The 22,038-nt window shown below is 43.7% G+C and overlaps 1 protein-coding gene across 1 annotated transcript in view; it reads right to left on the reverse strand.

Annotated features, from left to right (window-relative positions):
• Nucleotides 1-22,038, reverse strand: part of HELZ2 (helicase with zinc finger 2) — a 48,090-nt gene that overhangs the window by 25,755 nt on the left and 297 nt on the right. Inside the window, 11 exon segments of the mRNA XM_061565158.1 lie at nt 356-638; nt 992-1,398; nt 2,037-2,220; nt 3,765-4,078; nt 6,768-6,914; nt 7,660-7,903; nt 10,371-10,701; nt 11,455-11,559; nt 11,776-11,959; nt 12,696-13,022; nt 14,221-14,985. Of these exon segments, the coding sequence (XP_061421142.1) occupies nt 356-638; nt 992-1,398; nt 2,037-2,220; nt 3,765-4,078; nt 6,768-6,914; nt 7,660-7,903; nt 10,371-10,701; nt 11,455-11,559; nt 11,776-11,959; nt 12,696-13,022; nt 14,221-14,960 (3,266 nt within the window). The 5' untranslated portion in view covers nt 14,961-14,985.

A 22,038-nucleotide genomic window follows, 5' to 3' on the forward strand; every position in this document is an offset into this window, starting at 1 on the left:
TCAACAGTTGTTACACAATCGGTGTCATCTACTACTGTACTATTATTTACTGTACATAAGTGTATAGATACTGAATGTTAGTTATTGCTGTGTAAGATATGCGGAAAGTTGGGAATTTACAACAATGAAAAGGGGTGGGAGGTCTGTTGGCATATATTGCTAAAATCACAAAAAATAGTTTTTCTTTACTTTAACATCAGGTATCAATCACAGGTTTGGTTGAAATCTATGTGTATTTCATTGTATCCTATAACCACACAAAGCCAATGCATACACTCTTTTTCACTACAGATGAAATATTGGTAATTACATATTGTGACTCTACATTGGCTTGGCTGCTGCTCATGCGTCTTACCATGTCCGAGTGACTTCGTCAAAGTCGCATTTGCCGCTGACGTGAGAGAAGGTCAGTGGGTAGAGATCGGGGTGACGAGGAACATCGGCCCGAGCCTTGATTCCTTTAAAGTCCTTGTCATGGTTGCCCAGGTAAAAATGCTTTGATACGAAGTTGACTATCTCCGGCCTTGAACGGTAGTTATCCGTCAGGATGATGCGACTGCACTGTGCGGTGTTGTGATTCTGGCGCTGGTAATGGTGGAAGAGTCTCTGGAGTAGAGTCCGTATGACGAACTGCTTATCTGCAAAAACGGGGACCGAGATACAGGTATTATACTGTGATTCCCAGGTTTACATCTCATCGGTTTCTGTGTTTATGAGCAAGCACTGCTGAGAAGTAATGGCTCATAATGCCGGTTATTTGGAAATATTATTTTCTACGTAAGCACTGATATAGTTAAAAAACCATTAACTTTTGGACATTACATTCAATAGAACGCTGTAAAATTACCAATTTAATTGATCAACATATAACAGATGGGTTGCACTAGCCAAGTAATCCACTTGTTCATGTCTAAATTGCTTACGTGTTTCACGTCCGTTATAAACATTCTCATGTTGGAAGCAATCACCTATCCAGCATTATTAAACTGACCATCATTTGGCATGGAGTAGAGCTTGGGCGTGATCTGCTTATGGTCGCCGGCCAAGAGCACACGGGTGTTCGAGTCGGCCAGGGCGAGTGGGATGAGCGTGTCTGCTTCCAGTGCCTGCGCCGCCTCGTCCAGCAGGATATGAGAGAAGTGGCCCCGAGGCAGCCCCAGCTGCCGCAGCGTGTGGCACTGCGCGTACGTGGAAATGACCACACGGTGGGCCCTCACAATCTCGAGGCTTGGCACGGCGAAGGATTGGCCGTTAGGATCCAGGCAGCAGTACCTCCTCACGACCTCGCTTATGGTGTTCATCTTTCGCCACTTGGAGACTATGCGGAGCGGCGTTGCTTCCTTGAAGCCAGACGTGACGTACTCGTGAAGGTATTCTTGGATGTAGAGATCGGCCGCACTGCAAAATAACTCTTGTCAGTAAGAGAATCAATCCAAACTTCAACTGATTTGCGCCACGAATAAAGTCTGTGAAAATAAGTTCAGTGGAGGTCACGAATACCCGGAGCATGAATGCATATTGTTGGCTCTGCCATAAAAGGCATGAGAGCTAATATCCACCACTTGTTTTGCCTATTTTACGACTCGAACAGCAGTAAATGGCCTATAAAGGGTGGTGACTTGGCCTAGCAGTAGTGCATTCACCGTTTGTTAGAGAATTGTAGCCGCCCTTTTTAATACTGCAGATCTATTAACCTTAAAAATATGGGCCAAACAAAAAGCTAAATATTCATTTGGAATCTACATAGCAATCATCGCTCTCTACTGTGAAAATTTGGGTGTTCACTACTGAAAAAGAGTCATGAGATTCACTGAGACTTTCCTTGATAAACAAGTGTAGAACATTGCGCATATCATAAACTGCTAAAATTGGTGATTTTTCACATTTATCACGTGAGTCATTTGTTTTAAATCGCGAATTAGAGGGTCCGCCAATATCATCGCCAACATAGACGTAGACTGCAGGAGATTCACGACACGCGCAATGCGACGTGGGACCTGGCAGACATCCACGAAGCCCTGCGGGAGGGAACGCACCTGTTTGCCTCGGTGCAAATGAGCACCCGAGCGTTTGGCTCGGCCAGGATCTGCACTGTTGCTTGGAAGAGAGTGTAGGTCTTGCCCGTGCCAAAAGGCCCGTACATGAGGAATGGAGGTGTTGGCTTGTCACACGTTCTCTCCCCCACTGCAAACATGATCACCTTCTTCTGCTTGTCATTGCCTGCAAGGCAATGCGTTGTATGTGATGCGTGGATATTATAAGTTCTAGATTTGAAGCTTTCGTGACTGCAAGGATTCATACTCTTAGGCTTTTTCGGTAAAGTCACGTAGGTAAAAAATACAAATAAAATTAATAGAATGTAATAATAGAAATAAAATAATAAATCACGAAGTTTCGGAGGCAACACAAGTCTCTGTCATCAGGTGGGACCGTCACAGCTAAAATTACTGCATCAAGTGAGGCAAAATTCCAAGAGACAAGCCCTTAAATACAAGTTAAGGGGGGAGGGGCTTATCTGAATGTGGTAACCAGGGAATGGAACGTGGGGGTGGTGGGCGGGGCTACAAGAGAAATTGGCGAACGTCGTCCTGTGCAAGAGAACAATCGGTGTACCTCGACCTAAACAGGTGTTGGTTGAGAATCCAAATACAAAAAAAAGCAGTACTGTTAAACGCTGGGGATGTCAACACTCGGTAAAGTAGAAAAGTACCTGTCAAATAAGATGGTACAAATATGTGTAGTTAAATCTTTTTCACATGGTTAATAACATCTTTCCAATGATTACTCAGTTTGTACCCATCATCACGGTTGAAGTTATGTCTGTGTTTGTATATCTGGATGGCTTCGTGTACAAACCTTTGATGGTAGCCAGAAGGTTTGCAGAGTACCTTGGTGTCAAACTGAGTAATCATTGGAAATATGTTATTAACCATGTAAAAAAGATTTAACTACACATATTTGTACCATCTTATTTGACAGGTACTTTTCTACTTTACCGAGTGTTGACATCCCCAGCGTTTAACAGTACTGCTTTTTTGTATTTGGATTCTCAACCAACACCTGTTTAGGTCGAGGTACACCGATTGTGCTCTTGCACAGGACGACGTTCGCCAATTTCTCTTGTAGCCCCGCCCACCACCCCCACGTTCCATTCCCTGGTTACCACATTCAGATAAGCTCCTCCCCCTTTAACTTGTATTTAAGGGCTTTTCTCTTGGAATTTTGCCTCACTTGATGCAGTAATTTTAGCTGTGACGGTCCCACCTGATGACTGGAGACTTGTGTTGCCTCCGAAACGTCGTGAATTATTATTTTATTTCTATTATTAATTCTATTATTTTTATTTTTTACCTACGTGACTTTACCGAAAAAGCCTAAGAGTAGGATATTATAAGTGTTAAGTTTGTGGTGGTGGTGGTAATAATAATGGTGATTTGGCATGGCATGCTTCATTTACTAACAAGATGTTTGCACGTGCAGTACATGTCTAAATATTCGATGGCTAGCCAAAAGCCGTTGCTGTGATGGTTTATGCGCCTTGACGAGATCCGCAAGGTATTGTGGTTCATTTTTGGAAAGCACTTTGTGTGTAATGAGTGCAATCTTAATAAATACTTCTACTGTATAGTATTGCACAAAACTACTGGACATCTGTGAAAATTACTGGACATATTTGCAAAATAGTGTTCCATCTCATTGGATTCCTCTAGTATAAATAAATATTATGATTCTGATATTCTGAAAGATGTAGCCCGATATGGCACCTTTGAGAGTGGCAGGGAGCACGTCTGGCCTTGTTGTTGGCAAGGCACAGTTGGTGATGTCGGGGAGGATGAGCCGTGCATCCATTAGGTCGACCGCTGCGTGCCGAACGCAGAACCTGAGGTGGTCCAACTCGAACTGCACGTCCAGGGGCCGGCTGGTGCCATCGTCGAGCGCGAGAGCACGGCAGACCGATTCGGGCAGCAATAGGCGCAAGCAGTCGGCGGAGCAGAGATCCTTGGACAGGGAAACCTCGTAGACTGGCGAGCCATCCTCGCTGCCAGGCAGAGCGACCAGTGCCACGTTCACACTCCGGCTGGAGGGCAGCAGCAGCAGCCGAACCGGGAGGGCGGAGGGGTGAGCAACGTTGACGCGTCGTGTTTTAAAAGCGTGATGTGCACGTGTGTGCACTGGCGGAGCCAGTGGGGGTGACACGTGCCCCCCCAATGATCCGATCGAAATCCCTAATTTCGATCGAATCATTGACGTTTTTTAGTAGTCATTTTGCGACCCCCACTGCCACTGTGTAGCATATTATTACGTGCCAGGGACTCTATGAGATGATAGGACAATAGTCTGAGTCCATAATTGGCAATAAGTAACAGCAAAGCAGTTATAAGTGACTCACAGAATTGTGCGCAGTTGCGTATAGAGTACACGACTTCCCTGAAGGCAAACACCTTCAGCGAGCGCGATGCCGATCACACAATGCGGTTTGAATTCGACCCTCGATCGATAGCTGCGCCATCGCCGCACACGCATCGAATAAAAAGCAAGGGACAAGTCCTTACTTACTAACAACTCCTGTCATTTTTCATTGCTGGAGGGGTTGCCCCCCCTACCTGAAAATCCTGGCACCGCCATTGTGTGTTTGGCCACCGGGGTAGCAACCCATACCGAGTGTAGGTGTAGCCATCTTAATGCAAGTTGTGATGGCAGTAATAAATTAGTATATTTTAAGAAACTTAATTTTGTCCACATGTGAGTCAGTCTGTATTGCAATACACGTATCATTTGGATGAGGTAGTGATGCACCATCCATGTATGCATTGCATGACATGTTTGTGCACAGCCCTTTGTCAATGCATGGATGAAGGCCCTCTCCATGACGTGCGGGTTGTAGACGTGCGTGTTGTAGGGGTTATTTGGCTGATCACAACATAACTCTACAGCCTATAAAACCTGTGTTATAGTGGTTGTGCAATTTCTACCGATGCTTAACCCTAATGCTGATCCTGGGTGCATTCTGTGTGATTTGATCAGAGGCTGAATTACCGTATTTTCCCGCATATAGGGTGAGTGGTGGTGGTGAGGGTGAGCGTTGACTGTGAGTGGTTAGGGTGAGTGGTGGTGGTGAGGGTGAGAATGATTGGTGAGGGTGAGTGGTGAGCGTGAGTGGTGAGGGAGAGGGGTGAGTGGTGAGGGTGAGTGGTGAGCGGTGAGTGGTAAGGAGTGAGGAAGAGTGGTGAGGAAGAGTGGGGGGGGGGTGAGTGGTGGTGGTGAGGGTGAGGATGGTTGGTGAGTGGTGAGCGTGAGTGGTGAGTGGTGAGGAGTGAGGAAGAGTGGTGAGGAAGAGTGGGGGGGGTGAGTGGTGAGTGGTGAGCATGAGTGGTGAGGGTGAGTGGTGAGTAGTGAGGGTGAGTGGTGAGGGAGAGGGGTGAGTGGTGAGGGTGAGTGGTGAGGGTGAGTGTGAGTGGTGAGTCATAGTGAGTGGTGAGTGATAGTGAGTGGTGAGTGAGGGTGAGGGAGAGTGGTGATGGTGAATGGTGAGGGTGAGTGAGGGAGAGTGGTGAGGGATTTTGCCTATGATGACAGCAGTACATGCTGACGTTATGTATGTTAAATGTAAAATCTAAATGTGTGAATGTGTGTGTCTGTTAGAAATGTTAAGCAAACTTGGCGACATGCAGTTTTTAAAACGGGAATAGGGCGATTCGAAAGTAATCTACAACCTTCAATGATTCCTTTGCGCGATTCAAAGAATCGATTCCTGGCACGCTGGGAGATTACATTTATAATTAGAGTTTTATTTTAATTGGTATGTTATGTTTTAAAGCTTTCAGGAGTTAAAAATTACATTTTTGCCCCGGTAAACGCCGGATATTTCCCATTCGTAGCAGTTTATATCAACTCTATAACCAACTTATATTAAACGGGAATAAGCCGATTTTAAATTAATATACAACCTTCGATTCCTTTGCGCGATTCAGAGAATCGATTCTTGGCGCGGTCGGGTTTAAAATTTTAATTACACAGTTGTATTTTCATTGGTATGTTATGTTTTAAAGTTTTCAGAAGATTTTCAATCTATTTTCCCCCGGGCAACGCAGGGTATATCGAGTTTATAGCACAAAGTCTTCGCCTGACAAGTGTGGGGTGTCGAGGCCTAGTACCGTGCAGAGCCTCCGACCTCCCCTAGATTGCCCAGCCGGGTGAGGCTGGGTGCTGGGCCGCTACCCCCACCCCCTGCGATAGAATAATAGTCTAATCGCTATAATTTTATCATCTACCGACCCTATAATAGTAATTGCACACATTGGGGTGGGGGGGGGGGAGTGAAGAGGACGTGAAACTTTGATGAATTTACCTCAGCGTCGCATGTTAATGCATGTGCATATTTTTTACGGGAATGCAAAATGTCGTCTGCCCTGCAGCGATGGCGTTGCTGCCCGTTGCCAGGGGCAACCGCCCGTTGCCAGGGGCAACCCTGTGTCGGCGTCTCGCGCATGCGCAACGGCGTGCTTTGTCACGTGCTGGTCGGCAAACGTAAATAAATAAATGAAGAGATATCACACTAAATCGATAATGGGACCGATTTAAAGTTTAGAGACGAAAAATCGGAAATGCCTATTCCCACCGCGGGGCCCAACGGCCCGAGCGCCAAATCCCCTGCGAGCGTACGCACGCAGACAGACAGACGGACAGACAGACGGACAGACAGACAAGAAATGACTTTTATAGGTTAGAAGATGTGTGACTGGTGGTTATTGTCGTTGTTATCTTACCAGAGTAGCATGCCTTCCTCTGAGTCTGGGCCCATTTGCGGAGGTATCGGCACCTCTGCAAACAGCATCCCTGTCGATGCTATGTATATCTCCCCCGTTGGCATGTATACCATCTTTTTGATCAGCACTTCGGTCTGCAAATTGAGCCTGTAATCACGCATCGCACATATAACCATCAGTTAATACAGCATATAATACCCAATATGTCTATTGGCAACTTATAGGGCACTAACACTTTTCACAACACGTCAGAACTGATGAAGCTTGTACAGCTAAAACAGGAACAAAGTCATGTTTTTTCCCACGATGAACCCCAAACTGTGTGATGTAACAAAGATTGTACAACATAACTTTAGGACATACACCCTATATGATATCTGCAAACCCAACAAGTATCAGTTTGTTCCTTAAATTATTATTTTAAAGAGTAAAAGGTAAAGGTGCAGCCCTGCAATGTCTCACTCGTGCCACTGCTGGTGGAAGGGCCTCCACTAGAGGGAGCACTAGAGATCCCTTCTAGAGTGGATATTGGCCTACTCGTCCATGTTGGCCAGACGTCGTGAAAGAGGTCGGAGTACCCGCACCTGAGTACACCATATGAGAACTGCCGATTGAATAACTGTGGTGGATTTTTAAAAATATTATTTGGTGTATGTATGTTGAACTTCTTTCACACCGTACGTAGGCAACCACGCTAATCGGAGGTGCAGTGGACAGAGATGGGTGGCGGGGGTTTAAGACACTTGCCCTTTGTTTCAGCTACCGCACTGAGAGGTAACATTGAAATGACGACCTATGGATGGCAAGTTCAATGCGCGAAACATTGCACCACAGCAGCATGCCCGTTTAAAGAGTGCTCTGGGATTACGTCCCAGGTTTAGTAAGCAATCACCTGGACAGTACCGTCTCTTGTGCCGCTTCCTCACGATACAGCGCTGTGTGCAGGCTCTGCTGATAGTTGTCAGCTGTGATCTGTGCTGGCAGCGGTCTTTTTGCGAGGGGGTCCAGTGTGACTGCAGGACTCTTATAGCGTGCCAGCAGAAGATGCTCATCCTCCGAGTAATCTCGCAACAACATAACAGTGCGGTTTCCGCTGTGCCACCGTGTGCTTATCACTGGCACGTGACCCACGTTTCCTGCAGGGCACATGTTGGATATGGTACTCGTTTGTAGTCATGGATTTATTTCACATATATTTTGGTTTATATTAAGGCACATCATGGAACCTCCCTTGCCAGTATCAAAATATAAGAATAGGTTTTACCCTTTCGAGAAATAAAACAGGTGTTAAGATGTTAAAACACTGAAACATTTTGCAAGGAATCATGTCTGCATTAACCACATATACTTGTGGTGAACAGGCAAACAAAAACAACATGCTCTGATAGCATATGCATTTAGTGGAAATGGTGATATTGATATTGTTATTTGGAAATGTTCATCACGGTGTCAGTAAATTATTACAACAAGATTGTCTTTTGGCATCAGCACTGTTAATGTCTGATGATATTGTAACACTAAACTATAGTTACATTGCCAAGTAGAGCATAACTAAACCATAGGTGCCTTGCCAAGTAGATAAAGATACAGCATTAGATATATTGGCTAGGGAGGAAAGCCCTACAATTAACATATACAATTTATCATGGGACCTCCTTTGCCAGTACCAAAATATAAGAATAGGTTTTTCCCTTTTTTTCTGGCAACAAAACTGAAAGCTTTTTACAAGGAATCATATCTGCATTAACCACAATACTTGTGGTCAGAATACAAACAAAAAACATACTCTTATAATATATGCATTGTCCTTGAAACTGATTGGTCCACACCAGAGACAGCTTTCTTTAGATCCTAGTCTCAAACAGTGTGCGACCAGAGGACGCCAAAAGGCAAACAGCACACCTGTTTTATTGCACCTATTTTATTGCACCTGTTTTATTGCCAGAAAGGGTAAAACCCATTCTTATTTATTCAGGTAGTTTGGTTCTCGATACGAGCAAAACATGTTTTGGACAAGGCCCTGCTTCATCATCTGATACGAAGAAGGGCAATTACCCAAAACGTTGGCGATTGTATAATTTCCCATGTTTCGAGGGCCATGTTATTGATGAATGTGCGTTTTCCTTGCACAATAATAGGGGGTTATTTTAATTTGTAATTCATGAAGAAAGGAATTGCTAAATTAAAGCGATCATCTGATAAAAGTATTGTTCTGTATTGCCTTTTGTGAGTACAGTATGGCCTGAATAACTTGTATATGGTTGCGTTTAGCTCTGTTTATTTTGAGTACACATTCTGATGGCAAAAAACTAAATTTTTAATGCCCAGTCTTGATCAATTGAGTACACAAGTAATTCTTAAATGGATACATACATACATGAATATGTATTATTATGCATGCAATAAAGCATACATTTAAATTGATTCTCATACGAAAGTTACATTAAATCATCACGTGTGAGAATTGACTAGTTTATGATAATTATATGTGAATGTTACTTTTAAGCTAATGGGACAAATAATACTGTACAAACAAGAGAAAACACAATTCAAGTTAGATTGTAAAAAGAAGACGAAAAAGTGCCGATTCTTGTATCAAATCATGATCTAGAATCATGAAAACTCGGGAAGGGTGGTGATTTGTTTGCATTGGATTCCCTGGAAACTGGAGTACCTGGAGAAAACCTATAAGTATGCAGTGATAACATTCAAAATTCCACAAGGATGAGTCGTTATGAACCAATTTGATGTCCTGCCATCTCCTGGTCACCTCACAGCCCTTCATTGCTATGGAAATTTATCATCTAAAGCAGGGGTCCCCAACCCACGGGCCGCGGACCGATACCGGTCCGTGGCCTGTTAGGAACCAGGCCACACAGCAGCAGGAGGTGAGCGGTGAGTCCGCATGTGGCCCGCCCGTTATTTTATTTACCACTTCCACCTGCGCCTCTTTCCCGCACTGCGCACTTGTGTCAGTCACAGTTTTTGTGAGCCCACAAGCTCTAACCCTAGCCACAATGAGTGAAAAAAAAACGTCGCTGGAGAGCTTCTTTGAAAAGGGGGAAAGACCCGATGATGAACCCCCCCCCCCCAGGTCCGTGAAAAAATTGTCTTCCACGAAACCGGTCCCTGGTGCCAAAGAGGTTGGAGACCGCTAAAAGTAATTAGTTTTATATAAAACTAAACAATTTTATTTACCAGGTAAAGCCCACTGAGCTGTTAGCTCTTTTTCAGAAGCGACCTGGCCACAAATGATAGCTCAACGAAGTGGATAATCACGTGAAAATTTATAGCAGCCAATACTTTAAACGCATGCTTCTAAATCTGGAGGGAATAACCGAAGGGCCCCGGAGAAAAATTCAAATTGCAAACTCCAATTATACGAGCATCAGGGTCAGGATGGAGCTCATGACCTCCTGCATAACAGGCAGGGGAGATAAGATCTTGCCAATGGGGCACCCCTTCACCTTGCAGAACAGCGGGTTTTGTAGTTCAATAGCATGTGGCGAAATCTGTCTTCCCATTCTACCGCCAACGGTCTAGATAACAGACGTTTGCCACTAAAACATGTTTTAAATACAGTGGATTTATGCGAGGTCTTACCCGAGTCCACTCTTTTAGCAGCGGCATCAACCACCTCCACGTGGAGTTCCCTCTTGAGCACAGGTTCGCTCCCAAAGTCAAACACCAGCCATTGATGGTAAGATCCATACCTTGTGGCCTTAAAGGACACTTGAACAATGGCGTGATGGCTCGCTTTGTCGCCATCTTGAGGATTTAAGGACACTCCTTGATTTCTGCCAGGGTCGGTGGCTGGTGTGATAGCAAAGACATCTCCTTTTGCCTCCACACAGGTCTCTCCCAGACCTTGCCCCACCAGCTGGAAGCTTATGTCAGGGTCACTTTGCAACAGGGCGACCTGCGAGAGGGGTCTCTGCGACACAAATATCGAGCATTGCGTTACAGTGCACGTGGGGTTTAATGTGACTCCTACATGTAATGGTGCAGTCCTGCAATTGCCATCTTGGACCACTTCTGGCAAAAAGGGCCCTTCCCGAGGGGAATCGCAAGAGCCCCTCGAGGGAATTTGGCCTACTCTTCCATGATGGCCATTTTTCTTGTAATAGGTGGGAGTATCCACATTTTACCACACTACATGTGAACTGCCAATCAACTAATTCTGGTGTAACCGTTTATACTGCTGGGTGGACAGAGGTAGGGGCATTTTAGAAACATGCCTCCTTGTTTCAATTTGCACCCCAGAAGGTCATGTTGAACTGGCAACGTCTGGATTCAAAGTCCAGTGTGCTAACCATTACACTATGGCAACATCCCTTCACTCTTATTAATTGTGTTGACTCCTGACTTCTACCATACTTGTGTTGAAGTGCAAATGGCTTTAAACTATTACTTTTTTTAAACGATGTATAGTTTAGACAACTTGATTTTATTCAATATTGAGAGTGAATATCAATGGCCATGAGACAATTCACAGTGCAGCTGCATGTTCACACATTGTACAGGAAATACATGTGCATAAGATATTCAGGCAGACTCATATTTTATTTCAATATAGTAACTCCCAACATGCTCATCTGTGACTCCGACATTTGCTCAATAACATAAAACAACTATTTTATTATTCTTGGCATCAATGTCAACTGTTGTTCAATTTTAGAAAACGTACCTTGGATGTAACATTAAATGCCCATGAAATATGATGCTGTAGTTGGCAGGTTTTGCTCAAGCTTTTCTGGCATTCCACAGTGGCATCGTCTATTTTCTCTGCAATCTATAAAAAAAGACACATCCGTCTTTTAATACAGCACTACAATGCAATGAAAAAAATGTTTGACACGGGTAACGGTTGTTCGTGAAGACATTCCACGCTCAATTATGTGCATCGTCATCATCTTAAAATTGGTCAATGCAAAACGACTGTCTCACTGCGCAAACCAACGGGGGCTGCGCCCAGGGGACCACCGTTGGGGAATCTGCGTTGACCCACCACGGACACCTCAGCCGGCGACGAGGCGTACTTGTCCAGCAGCTGCTCGCGGTAGGGCTGCAGACCCAGCCGGCGCGCGTTCATCGCCCGACTCTGCCGCAGCTCGAGGCGGCTCTCCCACTCGTCCAGCTCCTCCGTCGAGTGCGCCCTGGGGCATTCGCGGCCAAGTTCGCACTCCTCTCCACTGCGCGACACAGCAATGACAACGACGACGATGATGATGCATAGCTGTCGACCCGTACGGTTTAACCCCGTATTCTTGTGCAGGGAAATCGGGTTTCAGGTCCATACGGCGTACAGACGTTTCAATGCGGGCAACAAAACACGTGTTTGTGTCTATCTGCTTGTGTGTTTCTCCCATGTGATAGGACTCTGTAGGATGAACGTTGAGATGTATAAGGGCACGGGGTGGCCAATAATGTCTGAATTGGTCTGCAATAAGGTAGGGATTGATAAGGGGTGGACAGGTATGATGATAACGATGATGATGCACTTTGACAACACACTGCTGGATCCAACCCAACCTATGGCCATACTGTATTGACGAGAAAAAACATTCTACACTATCGTGTAAGCTATGTCCGAACCCATTTAATACATTTTACGTGTGTTTTCAGTTAAGTAATAATACATTTTTAAAATAAGTACTATAATGATGCACGTCCCTCTGTCAATCCACTGGATGATGGCATCCGAACGCCGTATCAGTCATAAGGTTTGATTTGCCATACTTCACCACGCTGGTAAGTGCGGGTTGTTTATTGGATTTCCTGTAATTCCACAGTCGTCAGATTGACTAAATGCTCAAATTGTAGCAATCATCGCATCCACTTTGTTAATTCATAACACATTTTTTGTTCATAATGTGCCAAGCACAGCAAACAAATACACCGATCATTGTATCCGAATATCTTTCTCACCGGATACATGTTGTGTAGCGTCCGTTTGTGACATTCAGTGGTGGACTTCTGTGCTGCCAATCCAAATCTGAGTCCATGGCGATCATGCGCCTGTGCTCGGCTGATGTTTTGTGGGCAGCAAACTGTTGCGGCGATTCGCAGGTGACGAGGCAGAAGCAGCAATAGATGCGTTCTGGCAAATCCTCTTTCGCGTCCGTGGGTAACGCTGCATGCTTTTTCGCCGGGGCAATCTGCTTCGACAGCTTTAAGAGGTGCGCTCGATTTAATCTGTCCGAGGTTTCAGCCTTCCATACGGACAACTCAACATCATTGTGTGCGTGCGGACATCTGCGATCAGAAAAAGAAGAAAAACATCGTAGTGTGACAGTAACCGAGCTGGTGCTGCAGTCCAAGAGGACTCACCCGCGATCCTGTTACCCACGATTCCGAATGTTCGCAGGAGCTTCAGGGTATGTGAGAACTCTTATTACCTGCGACACTATTGTATTATTATCCGCGATGATAATAAGTGGAATTAAATCGCACGCATGCCCTGCGGCGTTTGTCCCCCACGTCAATTGTTAAAAGTCCATTCTGTGGAACAATCTTAAACACACCATGAGCATACAGAATCATGGAGTTTGCGTTCCACATGCATATCATTGTTTTGTGTACTAAAACATACATTCAATGTGCGATCTTATGAGCTTAAATTAAGTGTTGCATGCCATTGACGAGTATTGTGAATAATTAGCGCGTGGTTTACGCACAATTGTTTAAACACGTTTTGCAGAATATGGAGTTACTTATTGTTTTCTTTGCAGCCATTTGTATTTCCTATTTACCAGTTACAAAGTACTGCAGTTTTAAATTAGTGGTGCACATTACAGGTGAATAATTGGGTGATTTTTAGTTCAGTCACCAACACTAAATGGTGCTGAGTCACTGAGTTAGTGTAAGTACCCTTTTAGACCTTTGACTTCAAGCCGACGGTTATATTCTGATAAAAACAAAAAATACTTTCCGGCAGCAGTACATTCCATAGCCTCACACCAGTCACACTGATCATTACTCGACATGGGGACTTTAGTGGTCTCCAGTTGTAAAAGAGCAGTTAAGGCTGTCTCGGCAATGCAAGAGGCATTGGGTGAGGTTTATCGCCTGGAGTGTCAACCAGTACAGTACTCGATATCGGTGCTGCGGTATGTTTTGACGCTTAGTGTATTGCGTTCTCTTAAAGTCAAGCAGTTGCAGCAGTTTGTGGTGAGATAAAGGGCAATACAGTATTGTTCATCTGAAGACCAATACACATGGATGTATTGTTGTACAGTCAATGGTGTGTTGGTGCAATGCTAATTCACAGATAATATCGTACCGATAAGGGCACTGTTTAAGTTATATATATCTACCATGCCTATCTTTTACAGAAAAAAACCCCTCACGACTGCTTATCGCAGAAGGAAGATGATAAAATTGTTTTACATCTTTGCATAGACAGTAATCTGACGTGAAAATCATGAAAATCTGAACAAAACGGACAACTTACATTTCACCTTTTGGACAATGGTGTTGTTTCAAAGCATAGTGACATGGTGCCAACCTTGACTTGTCATTGAGAGGACGGACTTCCTTGTAACTGACCGACCTATCTGTTTTGCTCACGTGGACCAGCAGACCTTTCCAAGGCCAATGCGGCATCAGGCGACGGCAAGCGTCGTCACTGATCACCTGCGGCACACTATAGAAGCACTGGCAGCAAATTTCTCTGAATATACCACCAAACTCATCCATTTGTTTAATTGCCACCTCTGAGATTGTGTCTTGTTCAGGAGCGGCACCGGTGGATGCCGTGCCCTTTGAACTTTGTTCTCTGATTTTCCTTCGTGCAGCTTCGACCATCTGTGCCTGAGTACACTTGTGCTTTTTCTCAAAGCTCCAAAGGGCGACTTCCTCCTCTGACCATGCGAATGTACACCTAGCCCGATGCACCGAGCAGCCTTCTTTCAGGTTAAAATGCCAGCACACAACGTATTTGTGTGGCTGACGATAAGTCGGCCGACGTCGGACTATCTTCCAAACGTCGCGCTTTGCCGGCGCATTCTTCTGACCTTTGTTTTTTATGCCGCTTGCAAATTTCACGAGCAGCGTGTTACCGTTGCACAGGTGAGCATTCGGGCGTGATAGCTGAACATCGATGGAATTAATTGTTTTGCAGCACTGTTGGCAGGCGACTGTATGCAAGAGCTTTTTCTCCAGCTCTTCGAGCCAGATTTCTGACCCGTCCATTTCGCGGGTGCAGTTTGGTCTTTACCTGCATGTTGGATGATAAGAAAAATAATGTTTAGTGACATTCAAGTTCAAAAATCGCATTCACAGCTCATTATATAATTGTACATGCCTTCACAAAAAGCGCAACATCTCATTTTACATTGATTAAGATAGCAACCATCGACCTCGCATTACTATTAACTGTAGGTGATATGCAGGTGGTAAAATAATACGTTTTACCCTTACTGGAAATAAAACAGGTGTTAAGATGATCAAACAACAAATGCAAACCTTTTTCAAGGAATCAAGTCTGCATTTCCACCACACATTCTTGTGGTCGAATATGCATACAAATGTAATGTGAGGATATATCCGGCTCACTGATGTATCACAACTCGTCACGATGATTGGCTCTGCCGGTCCTGGTCCATAGCCAATGGGGGGAAGCCTAGGGGCGTGGCCCTGACGTAATGGAAAGGTGACAGCTGTAAGTAGAGGATTGGTTCTGCTGGCTTTGGCCACAGCCAATGGGGAGATGAGTCAGGGGCGTGGTCCCGGGAGCCTACGATGGAGTCTGGAAGATTCCATAGAGGCTAACCAGGATTGGTGGAAACGTACCACGTGACCCGGGTATTAAATAGGGGTGGAGACGAACAACACGTGGTCAGAACTGGAACGAACGGAGGAGGAGGCCACGCGAGAGCGGGGCTCCAAGTTGCTACGTGGCTGCGCGTCTCTCTCTCTCTCTATCCCTCTCACGCTGCCTGTCAGCAGCGTGAAGGAGAGCTGTAATGAAAAGTGAATAAAAGACCGGATTCCAAAAGTCGCCTCAACGATCATTATTACACAAACATGCTCCGATAATATATGGCACTGTCTTTGAAACCGATTGGCCTCCACACCAGAGGCAGCCTTCTTCATGGCCTCGCCTCACCAGTGTCAGACCAGAGAACGCCAAAGGCGAACAGTACTTTGATACTGGCAAAAAAAGAAAAAGGTCCCATGATATGAGTTCATTACAGTTAGTCGATCGGTAGCTAGGACGCGTGTGGTGGCCCAATGTGTGGGCAACTGATCCCCACTGTGACCCTGCCATGTCTCGCTCGCGACACTGGTAGCTGAAGGGGTCTCCCCGCAAGAGCAGTGGTTGTCAACCGGGGGGTACACGAACCCCTGGGGGTTACGTGGCAATATCTCGGGGGGGGGGGTGGTACGTGAGGTTATTTATAAATGTGTGAACTTATATCGTGCACGAGGTTCATTGGCGAATAATCGCGTATGAATTTTCCAATATAGAATAACTACGATACATTTTCAATCCATATTGTAACGTAGAAATGATATAAAATACATTTCTAAACTCATTTTATCGTAAACCATGCGGTTTTCAAGAGTAACCAGCGAGCGCAAACAAATAACGTGACGCATGTAGAACTTTCCTTTGATTTTTTTTGTATTCGCTTGCAGTTACTAAATGGACAATTGGGTTCAAATATTTACGTTCATTATTCAAACATTTATTTCCTAGAACCATGTGGGGCCAGGCAAGGGGGTAACTCACTGTTAACACCATTAAATTATCCCTGTGCAGGTGGTGTAGTAGTCGTTTAATTGAAATGCTTGGCTTGCATGACAGCTGAGCCCTGGACCACTTGTAAACTGACTCTTTAGTTAACACTATGAGACATCTCCTTTACCAGTGGCAAAATATAGTAATAGGTTTTTACCCTTTCAACTGGTACAAAAACTGATACCTTTATACAGGGCATCATGTTTGCAATAACCACAACACAAGCAGTCAAAATGCAAACAAAAATAAACAACTCTGATGATGATAATGATATGCACTGTCCTTGAAGTTGATTGGTCCACACCCGAGACAGAGCCTAGTCTCCATTGGTGTTGGACCAATGGAGACTAGGCTACAGAGTCAGTAGGTCCTACTGACTCTGTAGTATTTGGGTTTAGCAGCTTTCTGTCTTTGCGTGAACCTCGTTCAACACAAATGTGTGTGTATACTATGCAAATCTTTTTTTATAGCTATGACTAAACAAATACGTTGGTATGAAACTTAATTTTTGGGTGTTTACTCAGTGTTACCAAACACGGATATACCTTTGAAAGCATTGGGTGTGCCTCGTGATTGCATTTGACAAAAATCTTGTTTTTCCAGAATTCCTGAAATTCAAACATTATTAATATCTCTTGGAACTAAAAATTGTTTTGTAAAGTAATTTATCGACCTGAACACAACATATGACGGCATTACGTAACTTTAAAAGGCCTAATATGTTGCATATATGTGTATTAAAGTTATCTTACAGTGCAATAGTTTACCTGCGTCGTGGTGATCATATTTTTGCATATGAAACAAGCAGTGAATGTTTATGTTTCGTGAAATACACATTTACAGACCACAATGTACTGACTAGTGAGTGATTAGTATGCATGTTAAGCATTTTATTTTCCATTCATTGCGATGTATAACATCACCCACATGCATGAATGATATCGTATGTTGTTGTAGGTTAAGATACTAAATTGATGAGTTTACAATTCAAGTTTTTGGAGGTTATCTGAAGGGTCTCGATGACCCAACAACATGCTTTACAGTACTACACCCACATTTAATGAGTTTTCTGCGGTTAGGTCGCGGCTCAATCATAAACATAGCAACATGTTTTACAGGTACAGTAAGTTATCGGGTTGCGGAAGACCCGACTTACAGAAATTCGAGGAGGCGTAAGGCAGGGGGCCATGCTTCGCTCGGATTCAGGTTAATGGAATTATTTGAAACGTTACCTGATTCGTTTTCTTTCGTGGCAGTTACCTATTTGTTTTCTATGCTCAGAAATATCTTGTTTTGCCCATGTTTCTATTGCCAGTTTTGTTAATTTTGAGTTTATTTCATGAGTTGTTTACTGTGCGTACTTTATCTAACACAATTACACTTCGATTGGTTATGGTCTCAGCCAACGGGGAGGTCGAGGCCTAGCCTAATGCACGCTAAACGAACATTCGGAAGTGATTGCTTTCTGTTAACAATTGATATTAAAATGTTTCGTGGTATTAATAAACAACTGGACACAGTATATGTTCCATTACTTTAATTGTGAGTTAGTGTTAGGGTAGATATTCGATGAAATTAAAGCATCGTAGGATGTGCATAGTGTATGCACAGCGATACGATTAAGGACAGCGCCATACAGCACTGACAGAAAACTGTAGGGGAGGCACAACTGTTACCGGCTATGGGTTTTTTCTTGATTTTGGGGGAAAATTGTTCAGTTTCCGACTTACGGAAAATTCGGGAAAATAACCCTTCTGTAACTGTCTGTACTGTGCCATAGTACGAAACACAAACAGCCACAATGTAATCTATATAGCTGGCATAAGCACTACCTGCTTCCTCCCTGACGCCAACATACTTTTTATTTCGAACCCGAATAAATGTCTTGAATGGTTCACGAGCATCATACAGATTCGAATAGTGGACGATGTAGAGGCTAAATGAATATCAAATACAAATTCTCCCAGCTATTTTAGACCATGAAAAGACATTTAATATCGTGGAAAACTGATGCACTCAGCTATTGTACTAAACACGAAGGCCTTAATGTATCAATACATTAAAAGAATCGCTGATTTATTGCTGCAATGAGCATTGAAGCAGTGCTCATCTCCTGTTCACAGCCTTTAGCATTTCCCATAAATATGCTAAATCCCTCTTGATATACAAATTATTTTGTCAAGGCGCTCTTCTTCCCCCTCCAACCCAGCTTAAATATACGCTCCAAGCTTGGTGGCGTTTCATTCTTCACCTGAGGACGGCTGCTTGCGTTGTAGCCGAAACGTCGTGAGAATTATTTATGTTTTATTTTTATTATTTTCCTTCTACGTGACTTTACCGAAAGAACCAAGAAGATGAAGCCTTTAGCCAGTGAAGGAAAATCCAATGCCTGGGAAGTTAGGACAACCAGTACATTTCTCCACATTGGTAGTATTTAATTTACCCCAGAGGGATGATGAACTGACAGACTCCGGGGGCATGTATACAATTTGTCAGGTTTCATTTGTTGCACTTGAGAACCTGTTGCTGTTACAGTGTTTCAAGTTAAATTGTAGAACCAGGTGAGAACTCAAGACATCCGGAGAGTCTCATTTGCAAGAGTGACCCAGGGAATTAGTCAGCCAGTAGGAGGCGATTATTGCTATGCATAATTCTAATTGGGTTATTAAGAATTAGGAAAATGTTGACCCTGATGCTGTCACGCAATGGGCCGACTCTTTCGCGAATGATGTCAGGGTATCTTTAATATCCGCTACGAAACAGACGGCAGTAATAATGAGGGCGGTCACTGGATTCGAACCGTGCACCTCTGCTATCGCTAGGCAAATGCCGTTCCGCTCGGCCATGTCACCCCCATTTGGAGTTTGTGGGTTTTTTTTATTCCGGATTTTACTTGGTTGCATTTACAGTTGCTTCCTGTTACAACATGTCCATTTTTTTTTACCAAGCTCTATTTTTAAAAATAGACTTTTGGTCGCAGCTGGTGCTTAAGATAATATCATTTTCAGCCCTTTCTCAATCCACTCCTGAATGTAGGCCTGCCCATTGTGTTTACCTTGTATTAAATAATGGAACTGTATTGTATATTTTTTATTAACATGTTTTAACTCATCAGCCAAATTTTCTTGGGTAATTTTGACGATATATATAGACAGGAAAAAAGGCTTCACAACTACATAAAGTAAAACTTCGGTGCCTTGGCTGTGCAAAGGTTATTCATAAAGTAAGTTTATTTGGACCGATTGTTTGGGGTCTAAGCAACCTAAGCAATATAGGCAAAAATGTGTCTCGTGATCTGGGATGTTGTGATTAACAGCCATCTGCTAATGTTGCTTTACATCACATCACTTATTTTTTCGTGTGCGTGAAGCGGGCATGCTCTTTCCCAACCGTGTTCACTTTTCTTGTTATTGTCTCATAGCAGGAAGGGCATGTGATGCTATGGTGCAATTGTTGTTCTAAGTGAAAACTGAACTGGACACCAGTACACTCTATTTGTAAGTTAAGTCCGTTGGATATGCGACACTGTACTGTACATTGTACATATTCACAAAACACAATTTCCTGTCTACCCCTAGAGCCGTATTTGTGCATCTTATTACTGTCATTGCATATAACTGTTCACAAATCCAACCTATTCACATCGAATAAATGTACTTCTAATTTCAGATACATTCACTTATCAAGTCCAAACAACCACTGTGTCTCTATGTTTGGGACAACTCGCACTTGATGTTTGTCCAGTGACCCATTTGTGCACAATGGCATAACTATAATTTTCTCTCTGTTCAAATATTACCCAACCTGTTCTCATGTCCACCTTACACACCTGTACGGCTAACCTATGAGTGTGAATGTGCGTGTGAAGTGCCCACAAACAGCTTCAACAGACCCCGAAGCGAGCTGTGGCATGTTTGGCCTTTTAACGTGGTAAATATATATGGCGTGAATATGAACACTGATGTACACAGTAAGTGTACCGTATGTGCTTTTATAGTTTCATACAGACTCCAGTCGCCTTAAACTATCCTGGTTAAAATGGGATCCTGAGCAAGCAATTACGGGGCTGCATTGTTACCTGTACCTTCTATTACCACCGGCACAGGACCTCTGCATTATAAACTACACCGAATAAATAAAATGCGTGAACGAAAATTGCCTATTTCCTTTAAGACGAGTTGTTTAAGTACCTTGAGCTGGGCAATTTTGACCACACTCTATTACAGTGTATATACAACAACAACCTCAATTCGCCACTAAGTGGCGGTGACGTCACCACGACGCTTGTGCCAGGCCATGTGCACCTTGAGGCCAGTGTATATATACACACACACACATACAGACGTTATACTGACATTCTTGGATAATCTGTTCAATATTTGCAAACAAGTTAATTGTTTTATATAGAAAAAGTTATATAGTACAGTGCATTATGTTCTTGTGGTGTGCCTGTTTACTATTTGTGTTTGGGTGTGGAGTGACGCAATCCTGGTAGCCCACCGACATTCAACGGTCAACCACCCACAACGCCATTGGCAGGTGGAATCTGGATCTGGGCCCTTTTAAATCAACCCCTGCCGAAAATGAGTTCAGTATTTGTTGCCATGTTGGGCGATAAAGGGGGCTGACTGGGTATTTTGTTTCGCCACACTGCCCACTATTGCACACTGCTAAGATTCATGGTCTTAATGAGCTAAGATTGGTTTAGTTTGGGTCATATCGTGGAGTGTATGTCAATTAGCTATAACCCTTCACCGCCGGAACGAGCCAAACAAATCACGTTGTCATGTGCCAACTGATATAATGTTCTTCAGCGAACGGGTATGTTTAAAAGCAAGCAAAATATCTGAGTTCTGATGATGCTGAGTGTGATTTCCAGAGACACGTATACATTGTAAAAAACACATGCTTGCTTTACAACATTTTCTGAAAAACACAATCACTTGTCACATTTGTCCAAGTGACATCTTTCTTTGTTTTCTTTGGTTCGTGGTGGAGGATTATAGCTATTCACACGACCGGACCTAAACGAAACCAATTGTGAATCCTGATATTGGTTGTGAAGCGTGGGTATGACATATTTTCATGAGAGGTCAGTAATAATACTTGACCTGACACTCAGTAGAGAGTAATGGTGAGCTCTTTGTGTGTGTGTTTGTTTACCTATGCTGTGTGATCTGCACTCGTGTTGCCATAGTGTGCCTCTCTTGTCTGTGCTTGCCTGCATGGAGCTTTACTTGTTGCCCTATTATTACTCTGTGCGATGCGAGGGCACAAGACTAAACAAGCATATTTAAACGAACAACTTTTACTCGGGAGGAATCATACTTTGACGATTGAATAAATGCTTAAATATACTACCAAAGCCAGACAATAGATGTATCCCCGTGAAATAATTGACTTTGAGCACGTATGAGTTGGACACTCATACGTGATTGTGCTTCTCGCTTAATGAAAGTCATAAGATGTCCAAACTGAAGACAAATGAATGAGCACAAAACAGAGTTCGTATTATATTTACGCGGC

Source organism: Lethenteron reissneri, chromosome 34, assembly GCF_015708825.2.
Source record: "Lethenteron reissneri isolate LAM-NWPU_2019-01 chromosome 34, ASM1570882v1, whole genome shotgun sequence".
Lineage (NCBI taxonomy): Eukaryota > Metazoa > Chordata > Hyperoartia > Petromyzontiformes > Petromyzontidae > Lethenteron > Lethenteron reissneri.